The following is a 21281-nucleotide window of genomic DNA, read 5'->3' as shown; positions in this document are numbered from 1 at the left end:
AAAGAATTGATACTTCACCTTTCTCTCATCAGATATGAGGTATAAAAAAGCTTCGTCTCACCCTTTATACACAATTTCCTTTTCAAAGGCTGTAATTAATTGGATATTTATATAACTAATAGTTAAGTCATCTTTTATTTATTTCAATGTACCTTGGCTCTGGTACGTGGAAATAGTGGGGACAAGACCACTTGTTTTTCATGTGTGACTCCCGTTATATAGATTGATGTCCCATTTTAGCCCAAACTCAAATTAATCATAATTTAAATAGGGTTGATCGAAATTTGATGTGTTGACCTGATTTACATGCTTAAATACAATTTTCACTTGTATGGAAAAAAAATGTAGTAGTATGAAAAAGTTTAGTTTAATTGGAGAGAGAATACTAATGTGTGGACGCAGGACGCATAAATAAGTAATAATAAAAGCTGTGATTTCTAAATTTTGTTTTAAGGTACTATATTTTTGGGTGTTTTAGATTATTTGTAGGGGCTTTTATACAATAATATGCATTAAACATGGATAAATTTTAAAAATTTATTAAAGAAAAAAGTTAAAAAAAAAAATCAAATGTGAGTGAATTATATGTTGATATTTTTCAGGTACAGAGGAGTAATAAAATGTGAGCCATTGATATTGATGAAATGAAGAAGATTTACTAATATAAAACTTCTACTATATAATCCCTTCATCCCATTTGAATTAACCTTTTTTTTAACTATTTCATTATTTAACACATTTTAAAAACTCCAAAAAATTTGTACACAATTTACTGATATTTAAATACTATGATTGTGAGTATGGAATCCCGTGTACAATAATAAAATGGGGTGGGTGTGGCTATAAAGATGGTGATGCACCAACATTAAAATCTCTCCTTTTCTTCATTCTTCTTTTTTTCTGAAATTAATCATGGGCAACTGCCAAGCTGTTGATAACGCAAGCCTAGTAATCCAACACCCAAATGGCAGAGTTGATAAGCACTACTTCCCTGTTTCCGCCGCAGAAATCATGAAGATCAACCCCGGCCACTACGTCGCCCTCCTCCTCCTCACCACCACCCTCTACTCCTCCAAACAACCCTCTCAAGCCACCACTACCAACGCCCCTCTCCGTGTTACTCGGATCAAACTTCTTAGGCCTACTGATACTCTCCTTCTTGGCCATGTTTACCGTCTTGTCACCTCCCAAGGTTGATTTTAATTCCCCCCCTCTTTTTGATTTTTGAAATTCTTTTACTATAAATAGTGTTTATATTTTTTGTTTATTTATTTTTTCAGAGGTGATGAAAGGGTTGTGGGCAAAGAAGCAAGCAAAGATGAAAAATGGAAATGTAACAGAAAAAAATACTTCTAGTTCAGATTGTGAAGCTTTGGCAAAGAAAAAAGATGATGTGAAGAAGAAGAATAATCAGGTACAACGAATAATCTCTTTTTTCAAGATTATAATATTTTTTTCTGTGCCAAAGTACTGTTGAGATTCTGTAAAACAAAAATAAAACTTGAAGGAATTTGAGATCTTGATAGAGCTATTATTATTATTATTATTATTATTATTATTATTATTATTATTATTATGTCCATCAATAATTCACACCCCGTGCAAAGGGAATATTAGTCACAGAAAGCTTGATTGCTTAAATAATTTATTGATTACTTAAAGAATTTAGCAATTAGTTCTATACTTTGAAAAGGGTCAATTTCTGTTTTCAAAACATATGAATTTTGAGAGGATAAGAGAGAAGTTTTGTTGGCCATACATTATTTTATACTGGTAGTTTTGTATGTTACTGATAAGTAGATAAATGTGGTTTTCAGGAAAGGCAGAGGTCAAGAAGTAAAACACAAGTTAACTCTGCCACATCCAAGTCCAGAGCATGGCAACCAGCATTAAAGAGCATCTCTGAGGCTGGAACCTGATTCTTCTTTTTTTATTTTTTTATTAATCTTTTCTGAACATGTACTCCTATTAATTAGATTGAGATTTCTGCAAAATACTTTAAGTGTAGAAAAAATATTTGTGAAAAGGGCATCTCAATCTGAACATGGGAGTTACATTAGAATATGTTCACTGTTCTGCAACAAGAAAAACACTCAAACTTGCACTTCTTAATAGTATTAGCTAGTATTCTCTAATAAATTCTGCATATCTCTCTCTCTGGCACATTAATTGTAAATTTTCATAATTCTTTTGGAGAAATATGAAGTTGAATTTCAAAAATTGGTTTATATGCACTTTTGTAGTATATTTTCATAGACATCATATGTATACCTGGTGGGTTTGTTTAAGACATACTCCTATTTGTTAGTGACAAAAATATTTATGCATAAAAAGATATTGAAAGTAATGAGTTTATACTGACAGTAATTTGTACGATTAAAGCACAAATATCTATAGAGCACAAATATGACATTGGAACGTATGTATATAAAAAATTCAATTATTAGTATAAAGAACTATATTCTACATAACGAAGCTATAACATTCTTATATTAATTATCTAAAGTTATACACTCCAAATTTGATCTAAACGTAACCTCATGCAATTGGGTCCATGGTAATAAATATACAAATCAATTACTCTCATATTAGCTGTGCTATATAGCAATATAGCTATTTCTGACCACAATATTTATATAAATGGACCCTTCCCGAGTCAGCTCTATTCTGATCAACTAGTTGGTTTTGCTTTTGAGGAAACTCTCTTTATTGCCATATCTAATTATTTTATGTTTTGTTTTTCCAAGTGCCCACCAAGTTTTACTAGGCTTCACACCAGAATTGATTCTTATAAGTGTGCAAGGATTTAATTTTGTTGAAATTTAATCTACTTAAGAAAAGTCAAATGAGTCAACTTTTACAAATAAAAATACAATTGATTATATCCATGCAAATAAAAATATTAAAACTTACTTAATGTTGATAAATAAAGTACTACTCCTATTATAAAAAAATGATTTTAGGGTTAAGGTGGAAAAAAGAAAAAAAAAAGGAAAAAAAAACAAATAAAATTTGATTTTGTGTTTTATAAGTGGGAGTTCGATTGATTTTGTGCTGCGGATAAAACAACCAACAATATGCTTACTTTTTAAAGCCCCTTTCTTTCTTGAAATCCAAAATAGTTTTTTGAAGATGTGCTTTTGCATAATTTCACAAATTATATAAAAATAATAAAACATTTTAGATGAATTTAAAAAAACGTAGGTTGTGATAACTCCAACATATTTTATGTTTATAATCTATACATTCAAGAGAAAAAGCATTTGAAAAAGCTTAAAGTGTGCTATAGTGCAAAACCTACTAACCCCTTAACGCTTTCTTTTATACAATCTCCATCTTATTAAAAGCCCAATAGAATACTAAAACATATAGTAGGAGTTCTACTCCACTTTTTAGAGAAAAAGAAGAAGGAAGAAATGTAGGAGTATTCTTTTTCAGATGCCAACCTTGGATAAAGTAAAGAGGGATACAATGATTAGATCGTGCAAATTTTGTTGATGACAGAAAATAATCATTATTCAGCCCCAAGTCAAATGGGCAACACGAATTGTATATTAATAATAATTTGATTTGAAATTATTCCATCTTTAACATCATATGACCCATTGATAGTTTTGGTCGTAGTTCAATACTTACACTACTAAAGTCTAGTGAAAAATTGATTTAGTGACAACCATAACCAAGCCATTAGTAATTTTCAAGTGTCGGAAATTCTATTGACTTTGGACTTTCCACTTGATATTTATAAGACTTGAATAAGACTTGAAAGACATTCCACAAATCAATGTCTTTTTTTTGTTTATTAAAAACATAATAAACTAAAACAACAAGATAATTATTAATTAACATTGAATGACCCATTTTGATAAAACGAGCTAAAATTGTCACTTAAATTTTTATAAGACTTGAATAATAAGTAGTACCCTCTCACATTAATATAAATATACTATTTTCTCTCACCATCTAACACACAAAATAACATGTTCTAAACTCCCGTGTCATTTCCTAAGAGCATCTCCAAGGGGAGAGGTAAACTAATATAACTACCATATTTACCTCTTTTTTCATGAAAAAACACTCTCCAAAGGAAGAGGTAAATGGAAAGGTAAACTAATATAACTACCATATTTACCTTTTTCCATGAAAAACATTCTCCAAGGGGAGAGGTATTTGAGAATGTATTATACATTTTCTCATTTTCAAGAGGTATCTTTAGCTCCCCATCAATGGAGAGGTAAAATCTTATAACTACCATATTTGCCTTCTTTCATTAAAACTCTTCTCAAAGGGGAAAGATATTTGAGAAGGTATTACACTTTATGTTTTTTTAATACATTTTGTACTATTATTTTATAATGAAAAAATAATTTATCTTTCTATATACCTTTTTCCTTTAGAATGTGTTACTTTTTAGAAGGGTATATTTCACTTTTTAAGAAGGTAAAAATATAATATACATTTTCTATATACCTTCCCTTTGAGATGCTCTAAGTGTGTCATCTATTGTGGGATGGATGGAATATGATAATTAGAATTGAAATTAAAATAAATACTAAGTCAATTTATATGAATGCATTTTTCTCGGTTATTGTTTCTTCAAAAGATTCTCTTTGCAAATAAGAACGCTTTGCTTATATGCTTTGGTGGCGAACTTTCATTTATAAAATTAACATGATACAGTATTTTAATTGCGCAACGAACAAAGGAATAGGCCAAAAAGGAGAAGAGCCGCATAACTGCTAAAGGAATCATCGAAGTCTTCATACATATTTTTGACTTTGAGAAATGATTTTTGCAGCCATCTTTATTGCTGTGAAATCATTGTTTCCAGCCCATGAAGCCATTAGATTAGTTCAACAGATTACCTATCCACATCCTAAATCTTGAAACACCCATCGATGTTTTGTCATCCTTGCACCAAATATCACCACCGCTTAACCTTGAACCTCGGGTCTTTGGCTGTATTGTTTTTGTCCATATCTCAAAATATGACCGATCCAAACTTGCTCCCCGCTCTGTTAAATGCGTTTTCTTGGGGTATGGAACAAACCAAAAAGGGTATCGCTGCTATGATCCTAAAGCCAATCACCTATATACCACGATGAATTGTGATTTCATTGAGAGTGAGTATTTCTTTATCCAACCTCGCGGTCAGGGGGAGGAGAGTGATAGTACACCACTTAGAGATCCGCTCAGTTGTTCCCCACATCAAACAGTAAATCTCCATGACAATCCAAACTTGCCAAATACAGACTCTGTGACAGAAGCTGGTCCACCAGACGAAGTGAACTGCAGTACCAACGGGCCGTCTACATAGTCTCATACACAGCCCGAGGAGTTGAGTGACATTGCTACACCATCTTCCCCGTCTGTGATTCCTATGGTAAGCGATACTGTTGATATTGATGATCTGAGACAGGAAGCTACTGCAAACAACGAACCAGTGGAAACAAGTGGAAGCGAGGTGGGAGGATTTACACTACCTCCACGAAGCACCAGAGGAATACCACCAAAGAGATACTCACCGGAGTGGAAAGGAAGAAAAACTCAGTATTCCATTGTCAATACTGCACACGGCTACCTGACGGAAATGGCACAGGCATTTGAGGCAGCTCTATATGAAGACGGGGAGATTCCGTGTTCATGGATAGAGGCAATGAAGCACAAACACTGGCAGGAGGCAATGAAGAAGGAGATGGATGCACTCATCCGAAATGGCACTTGAGAGGAATGCAATTTGATAGAAGGGAAGAAACCGGTAGGATGCCGCTGGATATTCACCATCAAAAGACGAGTTGACGGATCGATCGAAAGATACAAGGCCAGACTGGTGGCAAAAAGGGTATACCCAGACGTATGGAGTAGATTACGAAGAGACATTCTCTCCAGTGGCAAAAAAGAACACAGTCAGAACATTGCTCGCAGTGGTTGCATGTAAAGACTGGCCCCTACACCAGTTTGATGTGACCAACGCATTCCTGCATGGCGAGCTGAAAAAAAATGAGGAAGTCTACATGGAGATGCCACCAGGATACTCAGGGGGCAGAAAGGTGTGCAAACTGAAGAAAACGTTTTACGGACTAAAGCAGTCTCCAAGAGTTTGGTTTGGCAGATTCTCACAAGCAATGCAGAAGTATGGGTACATCCAAAGTCATTCAGATCATACTCTATTTTTAAAAAAGCGAGGAGAGAAAATGACTTGTTTGATAATTTATGTGGACGACATGATCATTTCGGGAGACAATGAAGAGGAAATAAATAATCTGCGAGCAAACTTATTTCAGGAGTTCGAGATGAAGGACCTTGGGCCCCTCAAATATTTTTTGGGAATGGAAGTACTTCGGTCAAGGAAAGGGATATTTTTACGACAGAAGAAGTATGTGCTCGATCTAGTGGCAGAAATTGGATTGTTGGACTGCAAACTAGCAGACATTCCAATGATGGTGAATCATGGGTTGAAGTTTGAAGAAGTCGCCAAGTTAGCAGACCGAGAAGAATATCAACGATTGGTGGGCAAACTCATTTACCTGTCTCACACAAGGCCTGACATTTCATATGATGTTGGGGTGGTGAGCCAATTCATGCATCGTCCTCAACAGAACCACTTAGATGCGGTATTGAGGATTGCACGCTATCTCAAAGAAACCACAGGATATGGAGTGCTGCTCCATAAGAGTAAAGATCTCGAGATAGATGGATACACTAATGCTGACTGGGCCAGTAATCCTATAGATCGGAAGTCCACTGGAGGATATTTCACATTTGTAGGAGGAAATCTAGTCACTTGGAAAAGCAAGAAGCAGAAAGTTGTGGCTCTATCGAGTGCAGAGGCAGAATTCCGAGGGATCAAGAGTGGTCTAACTGAGATACTTTGGATTAGGAGACTACTCACTGAGATTGGATTTCCGCCGACGAGGAAAAGTCAACTTTTCTGCGACAACAAAGCAGCTATCAGCATTTCAGAGAACCCAGTCCAACATGACATGACTAAGCATGTGGATGTGGACCGTCACTTTATTAAGGAAAAGATCGAAGGGGGAGTTATAGAGCTTCCTTTCGTCCGATCAGGAGAACAGCTGGCAGACATTCTCACGAAGGCAGTAAATCCTAAATCCTTCAGTGAGGTTTTGGGCAAGTTGAGTATCGGGGATGTCGTTACTCAACTTGAGGGGGAGTGTAAAACATACCATGCACACACCTTACCAAATAAGGAGACACAATTAGAGGAGCATATTATGTAATTGATAGGGAACATATTTACCTAGAATTAGGATGATTTTATACCATAATTACCGTGTAACAACTCCTATATTAAGGAGGAGAAATCATTCTAATATACACAGAACACAATATATTGTCTCCTACTTCTACATTCAACACTTTCTTTGCTCTTTTTTAAGAGTCCCACTGCAACACAATTGATACTAAATTAATTAAAGCATAAGTGTCAATAGGGGTGTCAAAATGGATATCAGGAATTGGATACCCAATATCCAAACCCGAAATATCGAGTAATTGGATACCTGATACCCGGTTTTTCGGATTTCGGGATCGGGATCGGGATCGGGTTTGGGTATAGGATTTTTGGATTATCGGGTATCGGATAACCCGATACCCGATCGGGTATACCCAAATTACCTGAATTACCCGATTTTTTATATTTTATTTTTAAAATTTAATATAATGTATTTATTCTATTATTTAAAAATTAAATAATTAAATGTACTCTCAAAATCCTTCACTCGTAAGTCATATTTTGGGTTAATGTTTGAATTGAGATGTTTATTATGGATGAATAAGGGGTGTTATAACTTATTAATTTTTTATTTCTAAAAATTTGTAGTAGTTTTTTTCTCTTAAATTTGAAAAACTTTAAGCTTGTATCAAATTCGAACGACAAGTTTGTATTTTTAAAAGTTTGTAGCTTATTTTCTTAAAAAAATAATAAAATAAAATAAACTAAAAATCCAAAATTGGGATTGGATACCCGATTTTTCGGGACTGGATACCCAACTTTTCTTTTATTCTTTCACCAATTTCCGTCGAAAAGAGCAACTTCGAGAGTGAGTTAGATTTTCCTTTATAAATTCGCAAACACCAGTTGAAATATCACTGAATTATCCGCCCAAAAAGCATCAAATACTATCAATTAAACTAAAATAATAAAGATAAGAAGAAAACTTAACTGTGATCCAAAAAGTAATATGGCTTGATCCACATTCAGTTTTCTACTCCCTCCGTCCACAAAACATTGACTAATTTTATCATTTTGGGTGTCCATCAAAATTAGACCGATTCTAAATATTGAAAGTTTTAAACAAATACCAACTCTGCACATCATTCTAAATGCGGGCTCCACAATCCACTAACACTATTTCCACCACATTTTTCTTTTCTCTTACTTTACCAATTGTACATTAAAACTTGTGTTATTTACAACTTTGTTTATTTTTTAGACGATCTCTCTTACTTTACCAATTTTACATTAAAGCTTGTGTGTTTTACAACTTTGTCTATTTTTTTAGACGAATGAAGTATTTAACGGCCTCTCAACTTAGACCAATAAAATAAGTTTAAAGATTCAACTTATTAAAATTCTGTTGATTGAAGTTGGGATTTAGTAACTTAATACAAACTAATTAAAAATAATGAGGTCTGCTTTGGATTACTTGGAGTTGCATATGCGGGATAACGAGCTGGATGTTAGTGGATTTTGGATGGGGGAAGCCTTTTTATGCCGGAGCTCTCTCTGAGTGGAAGAGTTTTCTGCTTTCCGATCCTCAAAATGAAGGGCTTTTTCTATTTTTGTTCTAGAATGAAACTTAGATTCCGTGTTTGTACTAAACTTTTTTTTTATTCCGTGTTTGGGAGAGACGCATGACCCTTATGCGTCTTTGTGAGACGTCTCTCAATTTTTTCGAATTGTGAGATTGCAAGTGGCAAAACACCCGACCGGGTGATTTGCACAAAGACGCATAAGCGTTTCATTAAAAGGAGACGCATGAGGACTCCCAAACACAGAATAAAAAAAAATTCGGTACACACTCGGAATCAAAGTTTCATTCTAGAACAAAAAAAAGAAAAACCCCCAAAATGAAGGGGGCTGCGATCACGCTGCACCAAAAACACATGAAACAATTTCAAAAGTTGCTATATAACGACGACTCTGTAGAATTGTATAATTGTGTTATGTATATTAACAATGAACTGATACATCATATATAGGCCTAGGGATTATTATACATGGTAAGATTTTCTCAATCATAATCTCCTTAATTGCGTCTAAATATCCCGTCTAATATTCTCGTAATCTTCCTCATTCTTTGCGAGATATTCTCCAATCTCCAACACTCCCCCTCAAGTTAAGTGACAGGATCCCCAAAACTTAACTTGCCCAAAACTTCGTGAAAGTTCTTTGCAGGCACTGCCTTGGTCAAGATGTCTGCGAGTTGATCTTCGGACTTTACATATGGAATTTCTACAATCTTCTCTTCAAGGTTCTCCTTTATAAAATGTCGATCGATCTCGACATGCTTCGTTCTATCATGTTGCACTGGGTTCTCGGAAATGCTGATTGCTGCCTTGTTGTCACAGAGTAGTTTGCAGGTCTTCTTTGAGTCGAGGTTTAGTTCTTTCATTACCCTTCTGAGCCACAAGATTTCAGTAAGTCCACTCTTGATGCCTCTAAATTCAGCTTCTGCGCTTGACAAGGCTACTACCTTCTGTTTTTTGCTCCTCCAAGTGACCAAGTTGCCACCCACGAATGTGAAGTATCTTCCTGTAGATCGCCTATCAACTGGGTTCCCTGCCCAGTCTGCATCGGTGTACCCGTGAATATCCAGGTGTCCATTCTTCCGAAATAATACTCCATGTCCGGTTGTTCCCTTCAGGTAGCGCACAATTCTGAGTGCTGCCTCCCAATGCTCTCCCTGTGGGTTATGCATAAATTGACTAAGCACTCCGACTGCATATGCGATATCTGGCCGAGTGTGGGACAGATAGATAAGCTTCCCTACCAACCTTTGGTATCTGGCTCGATCAGTTGATGCTGCTCCTTTGATTATCTGAAGGCCATGGTTTTGCACTATTGGAGTATCCGCTGGTTTACACTCTAGCATTCCCATTTCGGTCAAAAGGTCGAGAATGTATTTCCGTTGACTGATGAAGATCCCTTTTTTCGATCTGAGCACTTCGATCCCGAGGAAATACTTGAGGTCTCCTAGGTTCTTCATCTCAAACTCTGCAGCCAAATGCCCTTTGAGGTCTTTCAATTCTTCTGCATCATCCCCTGTAATAATCATATCGTCTACGTAAATGATCAGGCAGGTGATCTTTTCTCCTCTCCGCTTGATGAACAGTGTGTGGTCGGAGTTACTCTGCTGATAGCCATATCGTTTCATAACGTCTGTGAATCTCCCAAACCATGCCCTCGGGGATTGCTTCAGCCCATACAGAGTTTTCTTCAACTTGCATACCTTGTCCTGTCCAAATTCTTCTGTGAAGCCCGGTGGGGCCTCCATGTAGATAGGATCCTTCAGTTCTCCATGGAGGAATGCATTGGTGACGTCATACTGATGAAGTGGCCAGTCCTGATTTGCTGCAACTGATAGTAGTACTCTTATAGTGTTCATCTTTGCGACCGGGGAGAATGTTTCTGAGTAATCTACTCCCTGAGTCTGAGTATACCCTTTTGCGACCAATCGAGCTTTGTATCGCTCAATGCTTCCATCGGGTCTACGTTTGATCGTGAACACCCATCTACAACCAACTGTATGCTTTCCATCAGGCAGTGGACTGATCTCCCAAGTACCGTTCCGTTTCAGTGCTTTCATCTCGACAAGCATTGCCTCCCTCCAATGTTTGACTCGGAAGGCCTCTTCGAAGGTTCTGGGGATCTCCTCTTCATAGAGCGCTGTATGAAACGCTTTTGCCATTTTCGACATGTTTGCTTCTGCAAAGTTAGCCACCGAGTATCTGCTTCTCCTCCCTATTCGTTCAGGGGAGTATCTCTTGGGTGGGATTCCTCTCGTACTTCTTGGAGGAAGCACATACTGCCCTGTATCCTGGTCAATTGCAGTATCTTCTTCTTCTTCTGTACTAGGTGAGTCAGGAACAATAGGTGAAGGATCATGACTCGGACTAGAAATTACCTCGGATTCCGTTTCGGTTGGATCAAAGGAGCGCGGCGGAAGCGTTGTCGGGATCGTTTCTGCGGACAGGATCGGCTCATGAACAGTGCCAGCTTGCTCTGTTGGATCCGAATCAAAGTTACTTGGCATATACCACCGACGGGAGTCATCTTCTTGGGTCTCCCCCTGTCTCTCACTCTCCCCCTGAGTCCCAAGGTGGTAGAAGAATTCGGTCTCGAGGAAGTTGCAGTTCATGGTGGTAATTACCCGTTTGGTCTTGGGGTCATAACATCTATAGCCCTTCTGGTTGATCCCATATCCCATAAACACACACTTAATCGCACACGAGGAAAATTTATTCCTCTCATGCTTAGGAACATGCACATAAGCAGAGCATCCAAAGATCTTAGGTGGTAGGGATAAGGCCGAGGGAATTTTGGTTAAGGTGGAAAGGTGATCTATGGGTGTTTTTCGGTTAAGTGTTTTTGTGGGAAGACGGTTTAGGAGGTAGACGGAGGTCGCTACGGCTTCTGGCCAAAAAGAAGGGGGTACCTTTGAATCAAATAGGAGGGCTCTAGTCATTTCGAGGATGATTCAATTTTTTCGTTCAGCTACCCCATTTTGTTCTGGTGTGTGGGAACAAGAAGTTTGATGTACCATCCCGTTTTCGCCAAAAAATTTTGTCATGGAACTATTTAAAAATTCCCCCCCATTATCAGATCGTAGGATTTTTATTGGTGTCTGGAATTGAGTTTGGATCATTTTATAAAAGAGCAAAAATTTGTCATATACTTCAGATTTATGTTTCATGAAATAAACCCAAGTAGCTCTACTGCAATCATCCACAAAAATCACAAAGTACTTAAAACCAGAACTAGTTCCTATAGGCGCTGGGCCCCACACATCAGAATGTATCAAAGAAAAAACAGTGTCAACACGAGTATCATTTGGTTTAAAAGAGTTTCGGTGGCTCTTGGCCAAAACACATGCTTCACACGAGAAGTTTCTAGGAACAAAAAGCTTAGGAAATAAGGATTTTAAATAACCCGGAGAGGTGTGGCCCATCCGACGGTGCCATAGCCAAGTATCTTGATTAGTGGATCCGTGAGCAAGCATCGCCGCACCATCTTGTCGAGCAATCTCATCCACAAAATAGAGCCCACGACGCTCAGTGCCACGTCCAATAATCTTCACCGTCCGGATATCCTGTAACATACAGAAATTTGGGTGCATTAGCAACGTGCAATTTAAATCCTTAGTCACATGACTAATTGACATTAGCTTTTGAGACAGTTTTGGAACATAAAGGCAGTTGGGGATATGAACATTCGGAAAAATCTCTATAGTTCCTGCCCCTTCGACAGGTGTTACTCCCCCGTTTGCAGTTTTTATATGAGACTTAGGAGTCTTATGAATTTCCAAAAAATCACGTCTATCATATGACATAGTGTCGGTGGCCCCACAATCAAAAATCCAACCCGTATCATCAACAATATCACAACTTTGGGCCTCAAATGCACAAGATAAGTTTTCTAGGCATGCAAACGAATTTTTGCATAAAATGGGGTCTTTTTCGCAATTATCAGTAAGCTGGGGGTATTTGTCATAATATTTGGGAGATTGAGACTTAATAGCAAAATAGGTGTTGTTAGGGTTAGGGTGCTCAATCCCCAACCCTTTACCTCCAATTTCACCGCCGCCTCCGTCGAGTCTGAGCGAGGCGATCATCGCCTCCGCTGCCTTCCCCCCTCCGCCGCCGTTCTCACCACGTCCGCCGCCACCGGTTGGGAGACCGCCGGTCTCAGGCCGTTTCTCCTGAAATCCCGTTATTTCGTGGTTTCCTTCCGTCGGGTTTCTACTCCCGTTGTTGGTTCCGATTGCAACCTTGGCTTTTCCGGCCTTCTCTTCCTCCCACCAGTCTGGATACCCCACCAATTGGAAGCACGTTTCCTTTGTGTGCTTGTGCATCCCACAGTGTGAGCACCATATCCTAGATTTGTCCGGTTTGCTGTTTCCCCGGCGGTTGGCGACGGAGCGTTGCGTCGGTGGCGGCTGTCCTCTCTGTTGCGGCTGTTGGTGTGGTTGACGGTACTCTCGAGCTCCGAATCCGAATCCGACCCCCGATGATGTATCATTTCCGACGGTAATGGGGGTTGAATCGGACGCCGGTGGCATGATCTTGAGTCGAGCCGCCTCCCGTTTCACCCACCCGTATGCCACGTCGGCTGAGGGGTAGGGGTCCTCCTTGAGGATCTCTCGTCGAACCCAATCATACTTCTCGTTTAATCCGGTGAGAAATTTAAATAGACGCAGCTCGGATTTGATGTCTCGGTATTGTGCAACTCCCTTGTCGCAGCAATTTACGGTTTTTTGAGGGCATCGATCGATGTCGATCCAAGCCCCGTGTAGTCTGCTCCAGTAGGTTTCTAACGTTGAATCTCCTTGCATAATTCTGCTTGCTTTGTCTCGCAGATCATATATGAGATACGAGTCCGCTGAACTTGCGAAGGTAATGGCGAGGGTATCCCACAGCGCCTTTGCCGTTTGGTGATGCACGAAATCCGCGATTAGATTGGTCTCCATATTGTCGATTATCCAGGAGAAGACTATAAGGTCTATCTCCTCCCAATCGGAGAACCCTTTCTCCGTCGGTAGTGGCGGTGGTGGTGTTCCCGATATATGGCGGTAGACTCCTCGGCCGCCTATAGACACCTTCATCAGCCGTGCCCATAACGGATAGTTCAAACCGTTCAATTTGAAGGCTATGGTAACACTTTTACTCGACCTGATCTTCTCGGCCATAGGATCGATTTCTGGTTTATCGTCTGCCATCTCTTTGGCTTGATTGGTTTTCTCGCCGTTTCGGTCGAGAAAGGTATGTTTAGGGGCTATGATGATAGTTTTCTGAGCCTAACCTGCTCGGATGCCATGTAGAATTGTATAATTGTGTTATGTATATTAACAATGAACTGATACATCATATATAGGCCTAGGGATTATTATACATGGTAAGATTTTCTCAATCATAATCTCCTTAATTGCGTCTAAATATCCCGTCTAATATTCTCGTAATCTTCCTCATTCTTTGCGAGATATTCTCCAATCTCCAACAGACTCATGCCTCATGTCTAAAATTTGATGACTATAATTGGTTAATGTGTTCTTGTGTGTTGAAATTGAATTCGGAATACGAATTGTTTTCAATTTAATTCATCTACGATCTCAACATCCAACCATTCCCACACTCCTTTCACCTCACATTCACTACCTCACTTCTCAGCCTCAACAGGCAGTGGTATAACGTCTGTCATCGCGATCGGAGGCGCTGGAGAAACGGCGGTGGGGATTCTAATTAGGGATTTATCGGGAGAGGGATGGGGGAAATGGACGACGTCTCTCGTCATTTATTCGTTGGGCCTTGGAGAGACTAAACTGGATTCATAGGCCTCCTTCAGCCCACTTTCATTGATTAATTAATAAAATGAAACATATAAAATCTGAACTTAAATAGAGTGACACATTTTAACATAAAATATAATATGAGGAAAAAAATCAATGCCGTATATTAAATTATCATCAAAGGTTATTGCATAAAAACATATTCCGATTAAACGTCCTTACACAGTTTTCGATTTCATTTTTTATTTATTCAATTTTTGCTTAACAATAATTTTAGTCAATTTAATTCGGGAGTTGTGGACAATGACGGACCCAGGATATATAACTCGTGGGTATACTGAAGAAAACGCCCGATTGGGCGTTTTTGCCTAATTTTTGGAATTTAGACAGAAAGTTCGCCCGGTCGGGCGATTTGCAATATTCTAAAACGCCTGATCGGGCGTTTTCACTCTTTTGGCCGATTTTATCCATTTTTAGGTTTTTTCTTGGGTTTTCAACCCCAACTATATATACTTATTTGTAAGACTTTAAACCCTAGTTGATTGATGAATGTTGAATGTTAAAAGACTCCTATGGAACTTCTCCTTGATGAGATTTTATCCAATTCCTACTTGTAGGTTTCTTGATTTTAGTCTTTAGATTAAGTCACGTAAATGTATGCATTTATGGTGGTGTAGTCATGAATGTGGAGCCAATGGAGTGTTTGCTTTGGTGAAAGTAGCCTAGGGTTGCCCTCATTTTTTTGTGGGAGGTCTTAGGTCCTAAAAAGGATTCCTCCTTCATTACACTTTCTTTCCATCTCTTTCTCTCCATCCAAATCCATTTTGAGTCTAGTTTTTTAGGCTAGGCTCACCCTATCTTTTTTATCTATATCAAAAATTGAGGATCAAACACTATTTGAGGCACATCTTGGGAGTATGCAAGGATTCAACCATAGGAATCCTTATCATTTTCTCTTTACTTTTGTTTTTCCTCTGAACTCTCTCAAACCCTTTCTCTTCCTTTTCAAATGATAAACTATATAATATATATTTGTACATAAATATGTACGTCGGCTACTTTGCCGACTCATACTAATTAAATGAATGTTATAAGTACAAGTGTCATCTTCTTTTGCTAACTATGCAACAAGCCACCTACATAAATAATAATATAAGAACGTAGTACATTATGCTAACAAAATGTACATAAACAATTTGTTTAATGCATGTAACTTTCTATCCAAATACGTAGGGGAGTGATCGTTATTTGCTAACTAATTAGCAATCATAAATTAATACTAAATTTTAACCATTAAATTAGGAGATCTAGGGGTTGAAATAATACTAACAAATTATATTTTAAATTAAAAAAAATATTAAATAAACTTAAATGGTATTAATGTCAATTCTCTCACGTCAAAATCATCTTAAAACTTTAAACTTATGTAACACTCTCGATTTAACTTATTTTTTCACAAAAAATATATCAAATTAAAGATAATTTTATAAGGATTCCAACGAGATCTCAATTGCATATATATTCCGACGATGTTCGGATGATGAAATTTGATCAATTATATTTTAATTTTCATGCATGTTGATAAATAGATTTTATCAACAAATGCAAAAAAAATCTAAATATAATGTATGCAAAATCTCAATATAATGTAGGTAAACTATCAATAAAATTGTATTGATATTCAATAATGCAGCAGTTGATGAAGATAAATACCCAGGATTCAACAAACGATTAGAGCATCCACAACGGTGGACGGACGTCCGTCCGTGCCGCTGGCAAGGACGAGCTCCGCCGGCGTTGCGCTCTTGCCGCTAGCACGAACGTGCTCTTAGCTAAGAGCACGTCCGTGCCAACGGCAAGAGCACGAGGCGTCGACGTGGCATGCTCTGATTGGCTCGTTGATTTATCATTTTTTATTATTATTTTTAAAAAATCGAAAAAATCTGAAAAATTCAAAATTAATAAAAAAATATTTTCCTACTTCCTAATAAAATATATCCATTTTTTCCACACTTTTAATTTATTTTTTTTATTATTTTTACCCCAAAATTCATACTTTCATCTATAAATAGTCTCATTTCAAACACAAAAAATGACACTATACCAAACAACTCTCTTAATCTCAAATTTTAGGATTTTAATTATGTAATTTTTAATTTTTAGGAGTCTAATTATGTAATTTTTAATTTTTAGTATTTTAATTATGTAATTTTTTATTTTTAGGATTTTAATTATGTCGTTTTTATTTTATTTGTCAATTGTAATATTATTTAGGTTTTTTTAATGAATTTTAATATTATGGAAATGTTTTTGTTTAATTGAATTTTAAATTGAACTGTGCTCGTTCTTGCGGAAGAGCACAGCTGTGGGTGTTGCTCTCTTGCCAGAGAGCAAGCAGAAAAAGTGGGTCCAGGCCCACAACCGTGCTCGCTGGCAAGAGCACGGTTGTGGATGCTCTTAACAACAGTTGGAACGGATGAAGGAATAGATTGGTTCTTATCACCTTGAAACAGTGGACCTCACGGATGATGTCCTCTCAAATTCCCCTAACATTTTAATGGTCTTGATTGAAGATATTACAGACAAGCTCGTGAAGAAAACTTTTGTAACTAAAATTGTAGGAGTTAGTTGTGCCATTACAACAAAAAAGAATTTCAACTATGGGGAGTGGGTTTTGGTATTTCGGATACGAAGTCGATGTGCAAGTGGGTTTTGGTATTTCGGTTCTGGATGTTGTTAAAGAATTTGGTTTTGTGGGGCAAGAGTTTGATGGGTATCCGAAAAGGATGATGCACGATATCTAGAATTGGAATTGGCTTGTGGAGGAAGAAGTGAGAGATGAAGAAGATGACAATTGGTGACAAAGTAGACTCGATGACGAGTCTGAAGATGACAATGGTGACAAAGTAGACTCGATGACGAGTCTTTTTCAAGATGGGGAGTAGTTATAAGAGATAATAAGACTTGAAGGCTAAGGAAATTATATTTTGAATTTTATTTATTTCCTAGTTAGTAGAATTAGTAAATGGAAAATATTCTTAGATGGAAAAATATTAATTTGTTTTTCCTTCTACAAATTAGGATTTCCTTTTTTACTTATTTTCCTTTAATTTTATTTTCTATAAATTTAGGATTTCCCTTTGCCTATATAAAGGCCTCATTGTTAAACTAAAAAGACAGACTTTGAATATTAATTTTACATTGAGTTTTATACTCGAGAGTTCTCAATTCTTTGAGTTCTTTTTTACCAGTTCAGTCATTCTATATACATTTCTGCATCATTTGGTATCAGAATTCTGCATCAGTATCTTTTTCTTCATTCTCTTACTTCATCAATTGTGCATCAATTCCAATGCTATTTTAACGGGAGTACCATTTTTAATGAAAAAAAATCAATTTTTTCAGTTTGTTTTAATGTAAACCTAGAAATAGATAGTACTCCCTCCGTCTGCGAATAGGAGTCCCGGTTTATTTTTACCATAAATGGTAATAGTGTCTCACATTCCACTCACATTTCATTAAAAACTACTCCCCCTGTCCGCGAATAGGAGTCCTGTTTTTCCATTTTAGTACGTCCAAGAATAAGAGTACTGATTCACTTTTACTATAAATAGTAATAGGGTCTCACCTTGCACTAACTCATTCCACTCACATTTCATTTAAAACTAATATATACAAGTGAGACCTCTATTCCACTAACTTTTTTACACCCACTTTTCTTAACATTTCTTAAAACTCTTGCCGCCCATAAATGGGACTCCTAATGGCGGACGAAGCGAGTAATATACAAGTGGGACTCATATTCCACTAACTTTTTTCCACCTACTTAAAACACGTGCCACCAAAAAATAGAACTCTTAATGGTGGACGGAGGGAGTATATTTTACTCAAAATTAAAAATAGTATTATTGATTTTGGGGTATCATTAGTACTAATTACCTGTTTCATTTAAGGTTTGAATATATTACACCCCCCGTCCTTAAAAAATTGTCACTTATTTTCATTTTCGTCAGTTCCTAAAAATTTGTCACCTTTCATTTTTACCATTTTTGGTAGTGGACCCTTACATTCCACTAACTCATTCTCACTCACATTTTATTATAAAAACTAATATATAAAAGTAGGACCCACATGCCACTAACTTTTTCAACCCACTTTCTATTACATTTCTTAAAACTCGTGCCGAATCAAATGGTGACAAATTATGGGAGATGGATGGAGTAATAGATATGATTTACAATATATAAAAATATTTGTTATTAAAATGATAGAATTAAATACTCATTGCTTTCATGATACTCCTACATTATTACTACCCCCGTCCCACATTAAGTGTCACATTTAGTGTGTGCACGAGTTTTAATAAATGTAAAGAAAAGTGGATTGAACAAGTTAGTGGACTATGAGTCCCACTTATATATAATAGTTTTATAATAAAATGTAAGTAGAATTGGTTGATGGAATGTGAGGTCTACTTACCATTTATGGTAAAAGTGAAATGTGACTCTTACTGTGGGACGGACTGACAAAATGTGACACTCGATGTGGGACGGATATAGTAATATATAGTAGCGTGACATTAATTACAACATGTGATTCAGATTTGTTTGTGATATGTGACATTAATTACAACATGTGATTCAGATTTGTTTGTGATATGCAGTGACGGAACTACATGGGGACAAGCCCCCGCGCCAGCGGGGGCTTGGCCAGCCCCAGACCCAGACTCCCCATTACATGTCGTCCTCCGACCAGTCTCCGCCCCAAGAGCCAGCGAATCCCGCCGTCCGATTTTCTAAAATTAAAAGTAGAATTAGGAAGGAGAACACAAGACTTGGGCGGCGAAAAAAGAAGAGGCCGAGAGAAGTATGCAAAAAGAGGAATTATGGAAAGAAGAAAAAGGAATGGTGAGGCGGCGTGGGGAAGAAAGATGAACATGGGAGGGGAGTGCAAAAGATCTGTTTTTTTTTTTGGATATATCTCTAGCTAGGCATGCATAAACCGACCCGGCCCGGCGGTTAACCGCCGGTTCGGGCCCGCCGGTTCATGAACCGAAACCGGGCCCGGAACCGGCGGGTTGAACCGGCAGAAGGGTTGAAGGGTCGGAAGGGCCGGTTCAGGTTCGGCAATATATTGAACCTGAATCGGCGGTTCAAAACCGGCGGTTCGGCGGTTCGAACCGCCGGTTCAAAGGGTTAAATAGTGTTTCGTAGGTTAGGGGTTCGTAGGGTTCGCGTAGGGGTTTAGTATAGCCGTTGGAACCGGCGGTTCGCGGGGTAAACCGCCGGTTCGGGAGCCGGTTTCTGACGGTTCCGGCAACTTTTCAGAGGCTAGGCCGTAGGGTCAGTGTGTAGGCCTGCAAAACCGGTCAGAAACCGCCGGTTTTCGGTCAGAAACCGGCGGTTTTCTGACGGAAACCGTGGACAACCCGCCGGTTTAGGGTTGAACCGCCATATGTTTTTGTATATGCAAAAATAATTACATAATTGTATTTGTATATACTCTAGTCGATGAAGTATATTTCTCTATACGGCTAAATGAGGGAAACTTTTGACAATTCTACTATATTTGTTGATTGTTAGACGAAACTCAACATTTAAAGTTGAATTGCTAAAGGTGTCCTTAATTTAGTTATGTAGAAAGATCTTCTTCGCCGGTTAAGAGTATATATATAATACACTTATACGTTTAAGAACTTCAACATCGTTTCTTGTCATTTGTAATTAGTTATTCACTAGTAGTCTCATTTGTATTTAAATTTTGTTTAAGACTTCAAGACCGCCATATGTTTTCAATTTGTAATTGTTGTAACTTGTAACGTGTAATTTGTAAACATGCAATTTCAATAAAATTGCAACTTTATCCGTATTTTTTTCAATTTTATTTACTCACATTTCATAAAAAGACAAACTTGAAAAGTGTAATGTAAGTTGATTAAAATTGAAAAGTTGAAAAATGCAAAAAAAAAAAAAAAAATTCGTCGAACTGTCGAACCGGCCCGGAACCGGCGGTTCAAGCCGAAAACCGGTGGTTTTGAACCGCCCCGTAATCCGCCGGTTTTTTGAACCGGAACCGCCGGGAGCTAGGCGGGCCGGTTCAGGTTCATACATTCCCCGACCCTTGAACCGCCGGTTCATGACCCTGAACCGGCGGTTTTCGACCCTTGTGCATGCCTATCTCTAGCATTGGAAGAAGGAAAAATATTTGACTGTGTCAAATGGTAGAAAAATTAGTGATAAATATGTATATTTACCCTATTTTGATACTCCATCTTATTGAGCAAAATCAAAGGAGCATTTAATTTATTTTATTCTCCCTAACATAGTATGTAGTCCAATACTCCATCGTATAAAATACCTTCATCATAACTTAATAATTAAAATCAAATAATCACAAACTATTTAATTACTCCAACTAATGAAAACAAGCTTAAGTCCAAACATTCTTAAATTTACTAAGATAAAGAATACTTGTGAAACTTAATAAAACAGATTTATCATCGGTTGATAAAGCATATAAAATTGATAGTTAAAATAATTTTTTACTACAATTCGTCTAAGACAAATACTCCTTCCGTAGTAGAGGTGTTTCATTTTGAGTACTCGTTTTGAAAAAAATATACCCATAGAGTAAAGTAAGAGAGAGAATAATATAAAAAGAGTCTTCTCTATATTATTCTCTCTTATTTTACTTTTTCTCTACTGTAATTATTTATTATCATTATTTCTAAAATGAGTGCTGAAAATGAAATGC

The 21281-nt window shown here is 37.4% G+C and overlaps 1 protein-coding gene across 1 annotated transcript; it reads left to right on the top strand.

The window, feature by feature from the left end:
* The first annotated feature begins 816 nt into the window (after positions 1 to 816).
* Positions 817 to 2112, top strand: LOC121802727. Its single transcript, XM_042202422.1, has 3 exons — positions 817 to 1192; positions 1281 to 1414; positions 1818 to 2112. The coding sequence occupies exons 1-3, from the start codon at positions 913 to 915 to the stop codon at positions 1917 to 1919; spliced, it is 516 nt and encodes a 171-aa protein (XP_042058356.1). The 5' UTR covers positions 817 to 912; the 3' UTR covers positions 1920 to 2112.
* Positions 2113 to 21281: the final 19169 nt, after the last annotated feature.

This window comes from Salvia splendens, chromosome 5 (genome assembly GCF_004379255.2).
Source record: "Salvia splendens isolate huo1 chromosome 5, SspV2, whole genome shotgun sequence".
Classification (NCBI taxonomy): domain Eukaryota; kingdom Viridiplantae; phylum Streptophyta; class Magnoliopsida; order Lamiales; family Lamiaceae; genus Salvia; species Salvia splendens.
The sequence above is the reverse complement of the archived record's forward strand: the minus strand, read 5'-3'. Positions and strand labels throughout refer to the sequence as shown.

What these genes read in the sequence shown, in the direction of transcription:
- LOC121802727 (XM_042202422.1), top strand. Translation starts at nt 913, where the DNA reads ATGGGCAACTGCCAAGCTGTTGATAACGCAAGCCTAGTAATCCAACAC. An exon ending in CCGTCTTGTCACCTCCCAAG is followed by an intron (nt 1,193 to 1,280) that starts GTTGATTTTAAT and finishes TTATTTTTTCAG; the next exon opens with AGGTGATGAAAGGGTTGTGG. An exon ending in TGAAGAAGAAGAATAATCAG is followed by an intron (nt 1,415 to 1,817) that starts GTACAACGAATA and finishes TGTGGTTTTCAG; the next exon opens with GAAAGGCAGAGGTCAAGAAG.